General features: G+C 42.2%; 1 protein-coding gene, 1 long non-coding RNA gene and 2 other non-coding genes across 4 annotated transcripts; 2 read left to right on the top strand and 2 right to left on the bottom strand.

The window, feature by feature from the left end:
• Positions 1-3,795: 3,795 nt before the first annotated feature.
• Positions 3,796-5,097, bottom strand: LOC119126171. The gene is made up of 5 exons (XR_005098600.1): positions 4,791-5,097; positions 4,632-4,720; positions 4,455-4,525; positions 4,077-4,165; positions 3,796-3,807 (listed from the first exon to the last, which is right to left on the bottom strand). It is a non-coding gene; the product is annotated as an uncharacterized LOC119126171 (long non-coding RNA).
• Positions 5,098-7,235: 2,138 nt separating this feature from the next.
• Positions 7,236-7,317, top strand: trnas-aga. The gene has a single exon. It is a non-coding gene; the product is annotated as a tRNA-Ser (tRNA).
• A 4,699-nt stretch (positions 7,318-12,016) lies between these two features.
• trnas-gga lies at positions 12,017-12,099 on the top strand. Its single transcript has one exon. It is a non-coding gene; the product is annotated as a tRNA-Ser (tRNA).
• A 1,160-nt stretch (positions 12,100-13,259) lies between these two features.
• mosmoa (modulator of smoothened a) lies at positions 13,260-17,367 on the bottom strand. The gene is made up of 3 exons (XM_037257310.1): positions 16,384-17,367; positions 15,661-15,873; positions 13,260-15,233 (listed from the first exon to the last, which is right to left on the bottom strand). The coding sequence occupies exons 1-3, from the start codon at positions 16,487-16,489 to the stop codon at positions 15,049-15,051; spliced, it is 504 nt and encodes a 167-aa protein (XP_037113205.1). The 5' UTR covers positions 16,490-17,367; the 3' UTR covers positions 13,260-15,048.
• Between the last annotated feature and the right edge of the window lie 2,598 nt (positions 17,368-19,965).

Consider the following 19,965-nt stretch of genomic DNA (forward strand, 5'->3'; position numbering starts at 1 on the left):
GCTCTACACATATTTTTTAATAACAAACCAAACTTGCACCCATTAACAATAAGATATATATATATATATAGATATATATATATATATATATATATATATATATATATATATATATAGATAGTATATATTTTATTGAAACGTATGTAATGTTATAGGAACCTGCTGTAAAACAGTTCTTGAACTGAGTCAGGCCAGTCCATGAAACTTTGATGTTACATGTCGACCTTTCCTTTAAATAAACTGAAACTGAATAAAGATGTAAAAAAATAAATAAACTAGCAATTCAAATTTTTGGTAGAACATTTCTCTCTCAAATAACATAACTATAACGACTCCAAGTGTTACAAGAGTAGAGAATCTTCCAACCTCGACAGGATAGCTGCTCTTGAGATGAGGATGGCAGGCTTTGTTTCTGGCCTGGAGCTCCGCAATCCTCATCCAATCATCAGGCGCACCTTCTGGCTCATTCACTCCATTCATTTCCAGTGACTCTGCCTTCAGACGACGACGTTTGGCCGCCAGTCTTTCAGAACTACGAACAAGCGGCGTGCTTGGTTCACCCGGCGCCGAAAGCTTCCTGTCAAATTGAAGGACAAAATCACACCAATTAAATTTAGCTTCACATAATTGCTGGCACAGATGATTTTGTTAAATATTTCCCTTTGATGAATTTCAGTTCACTTTATACATAGCAAAATGTTTTACCTTTTGCTGTTCAGCGAGTCTTCGAGGGAGCTTTGGTCCAGACTGTCTGAGCTCATCATTCTCTTTGGCTCCACTTTAAGAACCTTTGAGTGCACGTCTGGAAGTTCCAGGTAACACATCTCTGATGTTTCTCCTTGACGGTCGGGGATTTGATTGTGTGCGTGCAGGTTGAGGTCAGAAAAGGGCACCTTAGCACAAGCACAAGTGAGAAAAGGAGAACTTGAAACATGCTTCATTTTGTTTTGTTTACAGCAAAGGCACTCATTTCAGAGATCAGAGAGGTCAGTGACACAACTAAATGCACTCTGGTCACACACAGCTTTGTAACAGAGACACGGCCATTATAATGGTGTAATGAAGCCAAACTGGTTTTAGAAGTTATCAAATGGTGCAATGGCACTGACATCAATCCTGAAGTAGGTCAATGTGAAAATGAGAAATGAGCATTTGCACTACCATTTGGGAAAAATAATCTAAAAGTGATTTTTTATTTCCTTCGCAATATTGCAATTGTGATTCAAACTGCCATTTTCTCTCTTTAATATCAAAACCAACCTGTGCCTCCAAACGGGCCAGCTTGCTCAGCATGTCCTTTTCCTTGCTTTGAGCCTTTTCCAATTGCAGCTGGAGTAATTTGAGCTCCGTACCACTGGCGTTCACTTCTCGCTCTTTTACCTCCAGGGTGTCCTTCAGCTTGGCCACTTGCTCTTGGCTCTCCTGGAGAAGCTCTTTCTTGTCATTGTAATAACTCACAGCCTCTTCCATCTACGACATTTGATGTTTGCATTATAGTCGCCGAACAGAAAAGTACAGATGAATGCATGTCGACCCGAGTTCACACCTACCTGAGCTTTGTAGTGTTCCACAGCCTCCGTTTTTGCCACAAGTTGCTCCTGCAAATCCTTCTTGATCCACTTGGTCTCCTGTTTTTTTTCCATTTCTTTTAAAAGCAGAGCTTTTTCCATCTTCAACGATTCAAGCTCTTCCTTGAGCACTTGCGCCATTTTAAGTGAGGCCAAGTTCTCTCTTTCTGTGGCCTGCTTGGTGTCATGTCTCGTCCCCAGTTCTGTGTCTGTGTGCTCGCCCCTCCCTTCCTGTGTGCCCTTGATTGGTGTGATCACACGCACCTGCCGCTCATTACATGTGTTGTATTTAAGTTCTGTTTGCGTGTCACTCGCCGTCGGAGCATTGCACGAGATGTGGATAATGCATGTCTCACTGTCACGCGGTTTGTTTGGTTCCTGTCTTTTGTTTCACGTTTTGGCGATCAGTCCTATTGGTTTCGTTGTTTAGTCACGTCAGTTTGCCGGGTCTGCCTTTTGAGTTCCTGAAATAAACCTGGGTCCAAGCTGCACTTGGTCGTCCTCGCTCCATCCACACTCCGATCCCTGACAGAATGCTCCGACCATCACAGCGACCAGCGCTTGGACCTTCCGCCATCAGCTCCCGTCCGCGACGCCCGATCGACGCCCATCGTCCGAGCAGGTACCAGCGCGATCGGCTCCGCTGTCGCCATCGGACTTCGCTACTGCGACGCCGGACCCGCGGCCGCCATTGGAGTGCCTCCCGACGTCATCAGACTCGCGGTCGCCAGATTCATGCCAGCTGCGCCGGACCCGCGATCGTCCATGGCCCCACCCCTACTGCTGCAGCGCGTGGTGACTCTTGCCGCTGCGTACAGCTCCGCCTTCCAATTGCCGCTGATTGCGGTCCGGATTTCAAACTGCCGCAGATTGCGGCTCTGACTTTCCGAGTTTCCGCCGAGTGCGGTTCTGTCCCTGAGTTGCCGCCGATGCGGTTCTGTTTCCCTGAGTTGCCGCCGATTGCGGTTCTGTTTCCCCGAGTTGCCGCCAACATCTTGCTTTGTGGCTGCTCTAATTTCTTCTTCCAAACAGGATATCTTTCCCTGGAGTATCTGAATTTGCTCAGTCAGGAGCTCCTGTAATGAAAAAGGAATTAAGATAAAAATTGTACCGCACAGACTAGAGAGGAGAGTTGGTCTTACAAGTTATTCTTCGTCTCAAGTTCATTGATTTGTTCCCTGGTGCTGAGCTCATTAGCCGTTTGTTCCCTTTTCATCTTGTCCAAATGATACTGCAGCTGGTTAATTTGAGATTCTAAAGAAAACGTAAACAGAAGGAAACATTAAAGGCAAGGCATGCAATATAACCTGTGTGCACTTTTTATTTTCTATATCATTTGTCAATCATCATAAATACCACACAAAAACATAAATTGAGTACCTCTTGGTGCAATGAGGCTTATTTTCCCAGCGAGCTCCTCCAGTGCATCCCTATAATCTCGCTCAATGATCATCTCTCGCTGAATCTTCCTCAACTGGAATTTGGGAGTGTTCATTATATCTTGAGGAGATTTGCTGTGGAAATAAATATTCAGGCAAAATGAATAAATACTTAATGCTTTAAATCTAATCAACTCACATAGGTGTCAATGTCTTTTTTGTAATGTTTTGTAAACAACAAATGGCCAAGCTCCAAGCATTCTAAAAAGTTCAAAACATTGACCAAAAGTAGGACCAATGCCAGCAATATATAATTAACATTAGTCAATGATACCTGGAAGAAGATGATGCCACAGTGTGTATATTGACAAAGGCAATTTTCTTTGTGCGATGGAACACCGGGGAGTCTTCATCAGAGAGTGTCTAGGCTGTCGATAAACTGGGAGTAGAGGTGCTTGTCGTTCTCGTGAATATTTCAGGAGTCACAGGCAAATCTGAAGGATTAAGTCAAACATTTCAATCAGCATTCAAAGGCCTGAAAGCAGACACACGAGTCAAATGCAGGAATGGATAAGAGACTCTCATTGCCTTGCCAAGTAGGCATCAGGACCACGACTCAGATAAACTCTGCCCTCACGCTCCATCACATAAGAAAACGTCACATTTGCAATCGCCTCCTGACAAGCAGGAATGGAAATATTGTTACAATGGCACAGAATGAAAAGAAAACATTAAAACAGCATCGTATTTTCATAGCTTCAGCAAAAACAATTGTGCCCGCTTACCTCCACCTCACAGTCCAATGTTTTAAGGGTGCACCATTCACTCATGTCATGGTAAACCAGCAACAACAACAACACCTAAAAAGAGCAGGCCAGACATTTCCCATTACCTTGTGTATAAAACAATAGAAGGATGTCATTGTTCTTGACCACTATGTTCAGGAGACAGTTTATTCGAACACCTACTAAGAACAATGAAAGACGGCAATATTATTGCGGCAGAAGCACATTTTTAATCTCTGACTGCCAACTAGTGAGTCATAGCACAGGTGACAAAGGACAAAGACAATATTGGTGTGCCACAATATAACTTTTATGTACATATGATGCAAAACAGCTTTGTGTACCTTTGCTATTTCCAAAGTCAAGTTGATTCCATTATTTATGTTGTCCCAGGATAATGAACAACTTTGGGTTGCGCTGAATCTGCAAACCTCTGTCCAACCACAAAACATTAAGTTGAAATATTGTTCTTCACATATGAGATAAGACATTGAAATAGTGTTCTGTCAGAAGGTGCAACTGAAAAGGAAACTGTGAAGAATGAAACTGAACGTAGCTTTACGATGCTTTGCAATGGTGTTTTTTGTACACTAATGTTCAAGACTAAACATTTCGTTAAAGCAGTTAAACCCCGCACAAAGTGCATCATTGGAGTGTACTGAATAGAACAATACGTATTGCGGGGGGGAATACAAGACCAGACATATATGTCATAAACTCACTCTCCACAAATTCTGCAATGAATTTAAAACGTTCTCTCGGTGATGTTATTGAAGGAGGTTGTTCCTTTTTCCTGTAGTGAAAAAAGATAGCAAGATAAAAGTAAAGAGTGGGGGAAAATAAGAGTAAACAACCGAGGCTGTCTTGAGTAAATGTCATTGTTAACGGACAGTCCTCACATTTTATAAACAACATGAAGCAGCAACTCCCCATTCTGTAACTCTTCGATGTTTTTTATCTCTCGGTGGGGCAACGTGAGATTACTTATCTGAAAATACAGCATGGACGAGGTTAGGTCAAAACTAAAATACTACAAGCCGTTGGTAGCGTTAACTTACCCAGCCAAGTAGAGCCTTAACACCCAGATTCATGAGTGCCATTTCTATTGAGCCTTTCAATCCTGCTGGGAGGAAAATGCTATATTTACACGTGGTGTCTTGAAAGAAATCGCACAGGCATAAATCCACGACAGAAGTGTTAGCAATGATAAACGTAAAAATCTCCGTTCAACAGTACTGTACGTGCCGAGAAATGCTGTTGGTACAGCCGATTTACCGCAAGTTCGACTCAGCATAGACTACTTCTGACGACATGCACTGGTGTGAGGTCAACAGTTTTAAAACACGCAGATCAAGATTTAATCAACCTATCATTATTCGCATGGGCAAAGCGTCTCAATATAAAGAACATTGATTGGATAGAAGGCCGGACGTGAATGAATGTCGCGCTTGTATTAACAGGTGTGCTAGGTTATGTTGTTTTCAATAAAAACATGAAGAACTCACGTTTGCGTCAGCCAATTTTAATTTTTATAAAGGATTATTCTCATTTGATGTCTTTAAATTCATGCGCGTTCTGCCATTGAAGCGGGGTGCATTCAAAGACCAGTCGTACAGACGGAACACTCATTCACTTCACCAAAAAGCAACAATATAATTACGTGAGCTCTTTGCATCAACCTCGATGCAAAGAAACTCCTCTTTTTGGGTACCGTTACATGCTACAAGGAGTATATATTACAAAGGAGACTTTCTACTTCATTGTGATCATCATTCATCCATCCATTTTATTACTCAGGTATTTTCAAAGCAAATTAATATTGTTGCATTTATTAATTTGCTTTAAAATGACAGCGCAATATAATTAAAAGCTGACACTATAGCAATGTCAAACGTGTTCATTTAAGAAAAAGCCACACACGTTTTATGATCAAATCTTTCATAACGAGAATGATTTGAGTGAATTGATTTGAATGAATAATTGAGAAGAAATTTCAGTTCCGAAGGCTCCTTTTGTCCCAAGCAAAGTGACAGGTCCGACTAGAATCACATCTCACATTGCCACAATAATTGATAATATATTTACAAGTGTAATTGAAAAGAAAGTAAAAACTGGACTGATAATAAATGATTCAAGTGACCACCTGCCAGTGTTTGCAGTGATCCAGAACTGTACAAAGAAAAAAAAAGGATGCTATAACTTTTAAAATGTGTAGAATGAACTCTGGTAATTCAATGAACTCATTCAAAAATGATCTTTTAAAACAAGACTGGAAAAAGGTAGATGTGGGTGATGTAAATGAAGCCTACAACACATTCATGGCCATTATATCCGAACTGAAAACATCAGTTTGATCCATGAGTCTTCCTCCTCCTTTTGTTGGAATTAAAATGTATTTGATTCTTAGTGTGTGCCATAGAATAGTGTAACTCTTTAAACATTCTTAGCATTAGAATTACCAAGATAAAAAATAAGGCAAAAATGGTATTACTGAAAAGTATGCTTCCTCGCGTGAGCCAATGTAACATTATTCAGTTTGAACATGAAAAAAGGGCTAACGGGAAAATAAAAAGCATTCATATCAATTGTATTGTAAAAATACTGTGTACGAAACACAAATATTGAATTTGTCACCATTTAACAATCAATTTTAAATTAAATTTACAAAATTACTCTTTTTTTTTCCACACTTTGATATATTTTAACCCCCTGATTATCATATTACTTTTTGTGTAAAACCGATCAGATATAAAGCTAGATTTTATGATAGTTATTTATGGTAGTCTTCTTCTTTACCAGAAAAGGATCCAAAGCGTGTTCTGCCTTACAGCCCTGAGGAGGACTTGTGGCCAGGCGTGGCACACCATCCGTTCCCTGAAGGAGGAATGGCAGAGATTTAGACTGCAGCAGGGACAGAAAGCAGCCAAGTAGGAAACACACACACACACGCACACACATGAATGTGTGAACTGTATCCAAAAATGACAATATTTTCCTCCCAGGATGAGCTTGCGGAGACAAAACTCATCCTTGTCCAAGCAGAAGAACGAGATGGTGTCCATGCACCAGAGACTCATGGCCAAACTGGACTTCTTCAACACCACCTTTCATATAGACATGTACAAATACCAGGAGCAGACCGCCACTGGAATTGGTATTGTGTTCATTCTGTTTCTTTGAATGGGAACAGATCAGTGAATTAATTGAATTTGAATGCAATTTGATGGTGGACCTTACCAGAAATGAACTGAAGTACAATCAGCGACGAAGATAGTATTAAAAGTTCTGATGGATTTCAAGTCCATCGCCTTATCCACCATGTATTTGGACGGTGTGTATTACAGAGTGTGCTTGTGGCCGAGTGGTTAAGGAGCTGGACTAGAAATCGACTGGTGTCTCACCTCACAGGTCCAGGTCCTGCCGAACACGATCCAGATTTTGAAGAATCTCGTGGTGTAATATGAGATACTCACCACATTTGGACGGTGTACATTACACAGTGTGTTGTTGTGGCCGAGTGGTTAAGGCGATGGACTAGAAATCCGTTGGGGTCTCCCCTCGCAGGTTCGAATCCTGCTGACAACGATTCAGATTTTAAATTAGAATCTTGCCAGATCCTCGCAAAATGCATTTTGACAATGTGAGGCCACCCCAGTGTGTGTTGTTGTGGCCGAGTGGTTAAGGCGATGGACATGAAATCCATTGGAGTCTCCCCTCGCAGGTTCGAGTCCTACTGACAATGGTCCAAAATCTTATTAGAACCTTGTGTATTATGAGATACTCACCACATGCATTTTAACATTGTGTCACAGAGTGTGTTGTTGTGGCAAAGTGGTTAAGGTGATTGATTGATTGATTGATTGATTGATTGATTGATTGATTGATTGATATCTTTAACACTCTAAAGTGCCACATATAAGTCCATACAACAAACAAACAAAAAATAAACCAACAAACAGAAATAAATATATTAAATAATTAATAATAATACATAAGTAAATAAATCAATAAAGAATGCTCGAAAAGGAGTAGGAGGAAGCATAGCTTTTTAGATTCCTACCCCTTTCTCACTTTATCCATTAAACCAACGATTCAACATATACTGTAATTCTACAACAGAACACAAGTAGACAAACTTTCACACTTATTGTTCTGTTTCATTTTTACTTGTGTGTAGCCCTTTGGCACTTTTAGCCTTTGTAGCCGCTAAACAACATATTTTTGTACATTCTTTTAAACTGGTGGATATTTGGACTTTGCTTGAGTTCCTCACTTAGATTGTTCCATAGTTTGACCCCGGTTATAGTTATACAGAAACTTTTTAAGGTTGTTCTTATGTTTAAGATTTTGAAGTTGTGATTCCCCCTTAACTTATAACCTCCCTCCCGATTCCTAAATAGGTTTTGGATATGGTCTGGTAGTTGTTTTGCTTTTGCCCTATACATGATGATTGCTGTTTGATAAGATACTATGTCAGTGAATTTCAATAGTTTGGATTGTATGAAAAGTGGATTTGTGTTGACTTTATGAATACCGTAATTTTCGGACTATAAGTCGCACCGGAGTATAAGTCGCACCAGCCATAAAATGCCCAAAAAAGTGAAAAAAAACATATATATGTATATAAGTCGCTCCTGAGTATAAGTCGCCCCCCCACCCAAACTATGAAAAAAACCGCGACTTATAGTCCGAAAATTACGGTAGTCCTTATTTCTCTTTTCTGCAGAATGATAAGTGGCTGTAGTGAAGTTTTATAAGTATTCCCCCAAACCTCAGCACAGTAATGCAAATAGGGCAAGACAAGCGAACAATAAAGTGTACAAAGTGAATGATAATCCAGTAATTCTTTTGCTTTGTATATGACTGCCATGCTTCTTGAAATTTTAGACTTTACGTTTTTGATGTGTGGCTTCCAACTCAGGCTGTCATCTATTATAGCCCCAAGAAATTTGTTTTCCTGCACCCTTTCAATTTCAGTCCCATCTATTTCTATTCGTATCTTTATGTTCGCTTTGCCAAATACCATAAACTTGGTCTTACTTACATTTAATGATAATTTGTTCCAGTCGAACCACATTTTTATTTTTTTCATTTCCTCATTCAACACTGATTCCACTTGTTGGATGTTATCCCCTGAACAAAAGATATTTGTGTCATCTGCAAAATTGACGAGTTTTAGTTCTTTAGAGACTTTGCACATGTCATTTATGTACAAAATAAATAATTTAGGGCCTAAAACTGACCCTTGTGGAACACCACAAGCTATTTCCAAATATCCAGAACAGTGATTACCCAACTTTACATACTGTTGCCGTTCTCGCAGATAATCCTTTATCCAGTCTAATACTAATCCCCTTATCCCATATTTTTCTAATTTATTGAATAGTATATTATGATTAATTGTGTCAAAAGCTTTTTTGAGGTCAATGAAAACTCCTACTGCATGTCGTTTGTTGTCTATTGCATCTGTGATTTCCTCGATTGATTCCATTAATGCCTGTGCTGTTGATCTGTTTACTCTAAAACCATATTGGTTCTCTGCAAATAATTTATGTTTTTCCAAAAATCCATCCATTCTACTGTTAAAAAGCTTTTCCAATATTTTTGAGAGTTGTGGCAATATTGAGATAGGTCTGTAGTTTGTAAAGTTGTGTTTGCTCCCAGTTTTATAAAGAGGAATGACCTTAGCAATTTTCATCTTCTTTGGGAATGTACCAGTTAAAAATGACAAGTTACAGATGTACACAAGTGGCTTTGAAATTCCCTCAATGATTTGCTTAACTAACATCATATCAATCCCATTGCAGTCGGTAGATGTTTTATTTTTGCATTGTTTTACAATGTTAACGATTTCATTTTCATCAACTGCCTTCAAAAACATTGAGTGAGGATTCTTTTCTATTAATTTATCTCTGTTGCCTACATCTGGCGCTGGAATCGGTATGTTTTTTGCTATTTGAGGCCCAACATTTACAAAGAACTGATTAAAACTGTTTGCCACTTCTTCCATATTATGATTTTCAGTATCATTTATAACAAAATATTTAGGTAATTTGTGTTGTTCGGTACCTTCTCTAATAATGTGGTTTAGGAGAGTCCATATGCCCTTAATATTATTTTTGTTATCCTCTAATTTATTCTTATAATATTCTTTCTTACTTAATCTTATAATATTAGTTCATTTATTCTTATATCTCTTATATTTATCTTCAGCGCCTTCTGTTCTCTGTTTTATGAAGTTCCTATCGAGTAAATCTTTCTTTTTACAGGCATTTCTTAAGCCTTTCGTCAACCATGGACTGTTCTTATATTTAGTTTTTTTACTATATTCCTTGATTGGACAATGCTTATTATATAATGAAGTGAATATAGTCATCAATTTATGGTATGCATTATTTACATCTTTTTCTTTATATATTGCATCCCAGTTCTGTTCCATTAATTCATGTTTTAGAGTAGCAATTGTCTCATCTGTCCTAATTCTTCTTTGTTGTTTAGACACCCCAATTTCAGATTTGAAATTATTGTCATATACTGTAAACACTGGAAGTTGGTCAGTAATATCAGTAATTAATAACCCGCTTGTTGTCCTGTTTTCTATTATATTGGTGAATATGTTATCTATCAGAGTAGCACTCTGTGATGTTACTCTCGTGGGTCTAGTGATTGTAGGAAAGAGACTCAGGCTATGCATTAAATTTAAAAAATCATCCATATTTTGTTGCTTCTTTGGATTTAATAGCTCAATGTTATAATCCCCGCAAATAAAAATATTTTTGTTGCCTTTTTGTATAATCACACTTTCTATCCATTCTGTGAATGTCTCAATGCTCGAACCAGGAGCTCTATAGACACAGCTTATAATAATGTCTTTTTCTTTTCAACACAAATCTGTATCGTGAGACATTCAAGAAAATTGTCCACCACCTGTGTCATAGCTTCTACAATCTTGAATTTCATATTCAAATCAACATAGATTGCAACACCACCCCCACCTTTACTCTGTCTGTTGTTGTATGTATATGAATTCATAGCCTTCCATCTCAAAGTGCATTCCCTTCTCAGTCGTAATCCAGGTCTCAGAAATCGTTATTATATTAAATGGTTGTTTGAATGTGTTTAAGTAATCCCGAATGCTACTAACATTTTTATATAGACTCCGGCTATTGAAATGGATAATAGATAGCTTATCTTTTGTTAAGATGTCCGTATTGTACTGATCATTGCTGTAATAATATGTGTTGTTTGTGGTGGAGAAGAAATTATTGTTTGGGTCGATGTCCTGATCTATGTCCAGAGTGCTGCTTTCACTGTAATCAAACGTTAGTTGGAGTTGTTCATGTTCTTGTATCCACTGTGTTACCTGTCCATTGTTGCTTGATGTAGGTTGAGTAGTGTCCCTGAGCATTATGTTGGTGTTTTGTGTTGTTACCTCCATTCAGTTCCAAGTCCACTCCAGTTGATTTTCTATTGAGGATACTTATTCGAGCTTTTCCAGTTCCTCAATACTCCTCACCATCAGTATCTTGGCCTCTTCTGGTGATCCATTAAGCTTGATGTATATCTTGCAATTTCTGGTCCATGTAAGGTAGGCAAGCCGCTTGTCCTTCTCAGCATTGAGCATACGGAGCGTCTTTACCTCTTCCACCAGTGCCAAGATGGTTTTCTGCTGCATCCTTACAGCAGAAACTTCTACCGAAAGGAAGTCAAGTGACCTTTTTTTGTCCTCGACCTCCTCCGTGGACATGGTTAGGTTTTTTTTTCGGCCCCATATTGCTCACGTTGGTCGCAGCTCTCTTTGACAGCTCAATCAGGTGTTCCACGGTAAATCAGCTGTTAGCAGTCTGCTAACAAACTCGCGGGTTCACGATCTGCTTAGATCGGTTACGTTTTCTTGATTTGGGTTATTTTCCAGTCCTTCATGTGCAGGCGTGAGAATGAGTTTTAACATAAGAACACAGCCCAAACTTGGTGTAAAAGAATGTCAGATCCAAGAACGATGGACTAGAGTTCCATTGGGTCTCCCCTCGCAGGTTCGGATCCTGCTGACAATTCAGATTTTGAATTAGTCTTGCTAGCTCCTCGCAATATGCATTTTGACAATGTGACTCGCCAGTGTGTGTTGTTGTGGCCGAGTGGTTAAGGCGATAGACTTGAAATCCGTCGGGGTCTCACCTCGCAGGTTCAGGTCCTGCCGACAATGATCCATAATTTTTATTAGAATCTCGTGGTGTATTATGAGATACTCACCACATGCATTGTAACATCACGCATTATAGTTTGTGTTGTTGTGGCCGAGTGGTTAAGGCGATGGACTGGAAATCCATATGGGGTCTCCCCTCTCATGTTCGAATCCTGCTGACAACATTTCACTTTGAGTTTAGATTCTTGCAATATGCATTTGGACAATGTGAGGACGTAGCCAATGTGTGTTGTCGTGGCCAAGTGGTTAAGGCGATGGATTTGACATCCCTTAGAGCAGGGGTCTCCAAACTGCGGTCCAGTTTTTATTGGCCCGCAGCAAATTCTGAAAACATAATTGAATATGGCCCGCACAAGAAGCTTGAGCTCAACTCTGTTGCACTTCTCAGTTCCCACACTAGATGGAGCCCGCCACACAAAGCGTTTGACGTCCCATTAGCACCCCCCCCGGAAGAGAAGCGAACGCGCAGCGTTTGACGTCCCCTTAGCACCCCCCCCGGAAGAGAAGCGAATGCGCAGCGTTTGACGTCCCATTGCCCCGACGTCCCGAAGCACAATCGGGCACACTCTCCTGGGGGGTATTTCAGAAAGCAGGTTCAACATACTCATCCCTGAACTCTGAGTTGACTTACTCGGAGATGGGAAACTCTGAGTATTCAGTTCCAGAAAAGCTGATCTGAGTTAGTTCAATCAACTCTGAGTATGTTGACCTGGAGTTACGCGCATGCACTACCACTATAAAGGGAGGAGACAGATTGGAGACAGATTGAAACTCTGTCTCTTATAGTAAACCTGCCAGCGAGCAGGTTATGGTCACAGAGTAAGTTACCGCAGTAACTGACCCAGAGTTTAAGTTACCTCTCTTTCTGGAACGGATAATTCAGTTTCCCTCGTTTCCAGAGTAACTTACTCAGAGTTTTCACATAACCCGCTTTCTGGAATACCCCCCTGGACGGCTGCCTACACTAACAAAAATATACACATGCTCGCTAACACACATTCAGATTAGCGCGTGCGCATACACGCACAACTAGCATGAACCACAGTTACCCACAAACACAAGTCCATTACATGGTAGTCCTCGTAGCATTCCTCCTCTTTGGCTCTGTGCGACTGTATCATAGTGTACTGCCTTCTGGTGGTGAAGGCAGGTACACCAGAATGCGATGAAAGAAATGTCCATACCAGTGAAAGCAAGAGAAAGGTCACAGCAAGATAATGACATAGCTCAAGCAATCTAACTAATCATATGTCAAAGAGGCCTATTCTAACAAAACGATGAAGTGACGGGAATATTCGGTCAACAAGAAGAATGACTCGCACCGTTTGCTAGTAGTCACACACAGCTTCTTTAAGCTTTTTATTCAGTGATAAATAAATTTCCGTGAGCATCGGCTTTCGACATCCGATCAAGGCGAGCGACAAATGAAGAGGGCAGGCTTTGCCGGCATTTGAAAACAATACAATGAGGTAAGGAGTTCTCTTTTTTTGTGGTGCAACTATTCCTGTTAGCTCTACCGTCGTATGTTGTTCCTAATACAGAAAATGCTCCCGTGGTGTCTGTACATCATTATCAAACAAAAATAGGGCATGGCACAATAGTCAAGCAACAGCTAAAGAGAAGAGGGCAACCAAAACAAAACTCTTGGTGACGGAGCTTTGTCATCGTTGACTCTCAAAAGGTGGCCTCCACTTTGTAAGTCAACGTGTGCAGCGACAAAGACGTGAGCCATGCGACTGAATTCCCTCCAATTGTCACCCTGCTGCTACGAGACACAAAGCGCCCCGGCCGGGCGTGTAACCATGTCATGTTGCCCAAATTGATCACCAACCCCATGACCGGACCTGACCTGCAGTCCCTACGGCTTGGCGGGCAATTCAAAAAAGGAAAAAAATATGCTAAAGCCAGTCAGCTCTCTTCCCGTGTCGGAGCATTCCGCCGATCGTCACCATTGACAAAAGCCAATTCACACCTTGTGTCAGTGCAGCTTTTTTTGTCCAAAGGAGTCAATAGCGGGTGCTATATTTAGCTGCGCAAGTCGCTTTCAACAGCTCCGAAGCAGCACGCATATCTGCACGTCCTTGTGGCTGCACTTTGCGCAAACAAGCATGCTAACAAATAGAGGAGGAGGATGTAAATTCACGATTCATTTCCGAATAGCCGCCCTGACAGTTCACGTCTTCATTTCGATACATTTGCAGTGAAAGAACTGATAGGTGGAGAGATTTGTTTGTAAATACATCACACATTTGACAAAAAAATGTACCACTGGCGCCTTGAGATATGAGTTTGGACATGTTGCACGACCTTGCTCGTAACTCCAAAATCTCATAACGGAGTCCTCCAAAGAAATTCACCAACACTTGAGTCGAGCAAAGAGGTTGACGGCAGCTCATAGAGCAAACCTGTAAGTCAAGTCACTAGTATCTCAAGGCACCACTGGATTTGGTTTTACTTTCAAGGGAATTTAAGTTCAGTACGTTTGCTTTAAAGTTGGAGAAGCAAGAGGCTAGTCAATCTAAGGTGCCATTCTCTTATGCGGTGTGTGTGTGTGTTAGTATGTGTGTGACCTCAGGTATGTGCGCTCACCTCCGCTACCCGAACGCCTTTTTCTTGGGGCGGTGGGTGTGTGTGTGGGGTCACGTTACAGGCGAGCGGTGGGTGACCCAGGTCAACAGCTAGCAACTCCTCCTCAAAATACTTCTGTGGAAAGGCGAACACAATAAAAATGTACAACAACAAAAATGGGATAAAAATGAACACTGAAAATAGCTACAAGGCCCCCAAGATAGCAACACGGGAAGATGGGCGATGGTGCTCGCGTATGCCGAGGGCGGCGCAGGGGAGTCGAGGGCTCGGGGACTGCGTGCGGGCGTTACCCCTGCAGTTGCCATGACAAAGGCACCCTTCCCGGTAGAACCGCCCCATAAGAAATGAACCGCGGTGGGGCGGCCTCCTCCACCGAGCTCTTGCCGGCTCGATGTACGCTCATCTTTGAGTTGTTTATTACTTGAACAGGTCCAGGAAAGCCTCGGCAAGAGTTTGTCGCGCGTACGTCCAATAAATCCCGACAAATTATTTTCTTTGTCCAGAGGCGGGCGCAGGTCCACACGTCAGCCCGGGAGGCAAACTTTGCCGGCGAACAGCAGTCCGACTATGGTGAAGAAGATGGAGAGGACAAAGAGCACGTAGGAGGAGCCCACCACCGTGTTGTTGGGCAGCTTGTAGGGTTGGCCTCCCACCTCGTTGATGTAGAAGCCAATGGGGAAGATCAGTGCCGCCATGCAGAACAGGATCACTTGAGGAGGAGCACAACAAAAAACGCATTCAACATCTTTGTGTGATTTTTACTGGCAACAGCGAGACACGACCCCGCAGAAGCAGGACGTTTCGATTCAGCGAAGGCTCCCGAAACATCGGAGCGCCGCGCTACCGGTCGCATTCGTACGGCATGCCCCGCGTCTTGTTTGACCATGAGCAGCGCAGCAGGGAAGCGATTGCTCACCGTTGCCATAGCAACAACTTTTTTGTTCCAAGCGAAATCAACGGATAAAAACTGCATGTTTGTGCCAGTACTCATAGAAAAGCTCAAATATGTCAACAGCGTCAACGTCTGGGGATCTTTGAAGGTAAACACTTGAAGCGAGTAACTTGAGGACTCCGGATGGACGACAAACTGTTACATGCCACAAGACGCAGGAACTCCGGTTCTGCGGCTCACTTACTGCCAGTGAAGGCGATCCAGCGGGCGTACTTGGTGGCCTCTCTGCGCCAGTGCGATGCTATGAGGAGTCCGCAGGTGACGGTGAGTGAGATGATGCCCATGATGATGAAGAACAGCGTGGTGACCCACTCAGGGGGCAACCGCGGGGGGATGCAAGTCCGGTCCCGTCCGTGGATGGTCTGACATTGCCGGACTAGACCGACTGTGAGGGCGCCTGGAAGGACAAATGACATTTTCAGCAAACTCACCTGAGTGACTGTCATTTGCACTTTTTATTTTTTATTTTAAATGAACAACAACTGTAGACGGGGAAGTTTGTGTTAACACGCCTGAGATAGAGGAGCGTGTAGTCTCAAGACGAAACAATATAGCAACAAATCTTAAACAAACAAAAGAGCAGCACAGCACCCAGAAAAGCGACGTTCAAACGTTTCCAGCAAATTCAGCAAAACCGAGAGCGGACGATTTCCTGTTGAGAAACCGAAGCATGATGACATCCGTCTGTGCAGCAGCTGAACACGAACTGTGTTTTTTATTGATATTTGAGTAATTGAGCTAAATGAATAATGGTGGTACTGTGAGCGTTATTATTATTTTAGGAGGTAAAACTATTTATCTCCATTGCACATAAAGGTGCGAACGCACATCTGGTGATAGATGCGGCTGCAGTGGCAGTGGACCGACTCCGAACATGCGCAAGACAACCGGACTTCCATTTCTTTACCTGCCGACTCGCCAGTGTTGATCCAGTCCGGGTTGGCGATGCTTGCTATTGCAAAGATATCTGCCGCCAGAAACAGGCACCCTGAAATGATGGTCAGCTTATCCATATTTTCTCCTTCATCCAACGAGCCTGTTAATGACGAGGGCGAGGAGGAGGCAGGGATTCGTGCGTGTGTGTGTGTGTGCGGGGGGGTGGGGGAGAATGTGACGGTCCTTGTCCAAGTCTGACCCCGGGAAGAGGGAGACGGTGGGGCGGCTGTTGGCAGTCTAACCTCGCCCCCCGCCCCGACTAGCACCTCAGCGGGATCCCCGCTGTTGTGCTTCCACTGTTCATGTTTCGCAGGAATATTTTAGCTTCCTTCTCCGCCACGCCGAAGCATCACATCTCTAAGGCCCTGCTGGTCGAACAATCGCTGGCGCTCGTGTTGTCCCCCCTCGGATACGTTCGGAAGCATCGGGCAAAAATGTGGCTAGCAGGCGGCTAGCTACTTCGCTGTTTCGGGCTCGGTGAGCCGAGCTGCGGCCCGTAGGCTGCTCGACAACCGAGACCAAGGCTGGGCTAGCATTTCACACCGAAGCCGCAAGAAGCCGAGCAGTGGAGGTTTCTTCTTGTTTTTTTTCTGCCGTCACCAAGGAAAACGAGAGCCCATCACCGTCGCTGCCCTCTGGTTCTCCCTCAGTTTGTTAGCCGAGCAGCCTCACTCCTCCCCGCTCCTTGTGCTTCTTCCATGGACCGCTGGTGGTGCTGGTGGAGGAAAGAAAGGAGGGAAGGCGACACAGGCGAGTTGAAGTCCACGACGCGCCGTTAAAGGTCCGAAAAGTGGGCGAGCGGCAAAAAGGTTCTGTGATTGTTATTTGGCGTCTCAGCCGCGTAGACGCCGTTCACATCCGAGCCTCCCGTTCCGCCTCATGACATCAGGCCGAACACGAACACCCACTTGGTCACCACAACTGGCTCACTGCCCCGCGCTGTTCTCGTCCTACAGGGGGTCTTCGTTCAATACTCTCGCGATATTATCTAACAACAATATCGGGGGCGGGGGTTTTGTCCCGGATTGCGGAATATGAACGAATTGTTTATTTGTCTGTTTTTAACCCCAAAGCGTTGAAACGAGTCCACGTGCGATTGTCAAGGGCACTGAGCTAACCAAGGTTAGCCAATGACCACGTTTAAATAATTTTGTGCGTTCATTTAGCTGATTCTTCACTTAAAAATGGTTAATACGATGTTTATTTATTTATTTAATAAAATAATACGGATTGTCCAAACATTTAGCAAAAATAGCAGTTGCGCTTTCACTGAAAATTGGGATATTAATATTAAGCTATCTTCTATTATCGATATAGTATTGTCTGTTTATTTATCTGTGTTGAACTGCTGGCACCTGAATTTCCCCCCGGGATTATCTATCTATCTATCTATCTATCTATCTATCTATGAAGGAATGGGGTCGAAATACAAAAAGTCCTGCCTAGCTACAAAAACAGATATGCTCGAACTTCATTGAATAAAGTACATAAGCAGAAAAGTATATTCACATATTAAATCAATAAAAGAAATATTTTAAGCATATAATTATACCTACACACCAAATCAATAAAGAAGACATAACTAGACATTTTTAATAGGTGGTAATGACAAAGGTTTTTATAACTTTATGATCTGATATATATTTCTGAGCACTGTGAAATAACAAATGTTTTTTTATATATTGCCTGAATAGCTTAATGACCCTTAAGGAACTGTGTAATGCATGCCTGATGTTTTTTCTCTAAATCATGGACACGGCCAGAGTCGTCTTGACCGTTCAGTACTTGATTATATCTTGTGTTTTGACTAAACGTCATATGTCGCCTAAATGTGAGACGCCAGCTTTTTGATTACTACTGAACGCTCTGCACAGAGGGAAATATTTTGCTTAACAAAGAAGAGATACGGTCGGAAGCATGATTAAACTAAGAATGTAATGATGTAAGCAAAGACATGGAGTATCAAAAGAACAAACTTTGCATCGTCAGGGAACATTAATAAATTGATGATGTCACAGCCAAAAGCTCACATAATTCCGTACAAAATGACAAAATTGAAAGAATGACGAATGGATGAGGTGCGACAGTGTAAGAATGGAGCAGAATGTTTACAGGAAGGTAACTTGGAGATAAAACCAGCTGGTGCCAGCGGGAGACAGCCAAGGACTCAGCCAAAGATGATCACCAAGGCCGAAAGACAGGATGGAAGACGGCAGCCCCACACACACACCGAATCGTCCATAACCAGCACCCACTCCCATGGAATCAAACTCTACTGCGAACTCGCCCCACCCCAACGACTCATCACCCATCAGACTCGCCCCACACCGGCCTGTGCAACTGAATATAATCTGACCAAAGAACCTTGAACGTTGCCTTTCTGAATGGAGACTTTCTGCTCTTGAAAGGCCCAGCGCTGTATTGTACTTTCCTGAAAACAGAGCTTTCTTAAGAATTGTGATTGAACTCAACCAACCTGTGTAAATCTAATTTCTGCTTCAGTGTCTTTGCATTTTCCTAAATCTGAAGAAATTAAACGAGCACGCAGTGAGTAAATTGGATAACAGGTGATTGGCAATGGCTTTTGCCGTGAGGCGCAGATAGCGCTCCCTAAATTGTGGACCAAATCCATCTCTCTCTCTCTCTCTCTCTCTCTAAATAACTTATGAAGAAATTGCCATTATTTCACATGATGTACGTGTACTATTTTCGTAAAATGTGTTTTTTAATCAATTTTTATCATTCATCTAATTTATCTTGGACAATTGATTCTTTTGTTTTATTGTAAATGATCAAATTCAAAAATACATATCAAGGTACATTGTTTTAAATCAACGGTTAATTTTGATTATAACTTAGTAAGAAATATTTTGATCAAACTATACATACAGTATCTCACAAAAGTGAGTACACCCCTCTCATTTCTGCAATGTTTTAATTATATCTTGTCATGGGACAACACTGAAGAAATGACACTTTGAGACAATGTTAAGTAGTCACTGTAGAGCAGGGATCTCAAACTCCAGTCCTCGGGGGCCGCATTCCTCCATGTTTTAAGTTTCCCTCGTTAAACACACCTGATTCAATTATCAGGCTCCTGCAGAACGTGAGGATGAACTGATCATTTGAATCAGGTGTGTTTAACGAGGGAAACTTGGAAAACATGTAGGAATTCGGCCCCCGAGGACTGGAGTTTGAGACCCCTGCTGTAGAGCTTGGATAGCAAAGTAAATGTATTGTTACTTCAAAGTAACTCAAAATACAACAATGAATGTGTAAAATGCTGGCAACAAAAGTGAGTACACCCCAACTGAAAATGTCAAAATTGGACCCAAATGTCAATATTTTGTGTCCAGCGTGTGTGGTGGCAACCAGGTGAAGAGTACAAAGACAAGTGTGTCTTGCCTACAGTCAAGCATGGCGGTGGGAGCGTCATGGTCTGGGGCTGCTCCCCCTCCTCCCTTTTTTGGAAAGGGGAGGGGGGGAGGTGATGATACTGCTGTTGGATACACTGTAAATGACCGGTCACACAAAATGAGTCGCAGCAGGAAGC

Source organism: Syngnathus acus, chromosome 8 (assembly GCF_901709675.1).
Source record: "Syngnathus acus chromosome 8, fSynAcu1.2, whole genome shotgun sequence".
Taxonomy (NCBI): domain Eukaryota; kingdom Metazoa; phylum Chordata; class Actinopteri; order Syngnathiformes; family Syngnathidae; genus Syngnathus; species Syngnathus acus.

Bases quoted from the DNA above. Each gene is read 5' to 3' on its own strand.
- mosmoa (XM_037257310.1), bottom strand. From the start codon at position 16,489: ATGGATAAGCTGACCATCATTTCAGGGTGCCTGTTTCTGGCGGCAGAT. The intron at 15,874-16,383 runs GTAAAGAAATGG...TTGTCCTTCCAG, and splicing joins CAACACTGGCGAGTCGGCAG to GCGCCCTCACAGTCGGTCTA. The intron at 15,234-15,660 runs GTAAGTGAGCCG...CTCCTCCTCAAG, and splicing joins CTGGATCGCCTTCACTGGCA to TGATCCTGTTCTGCATGGCG.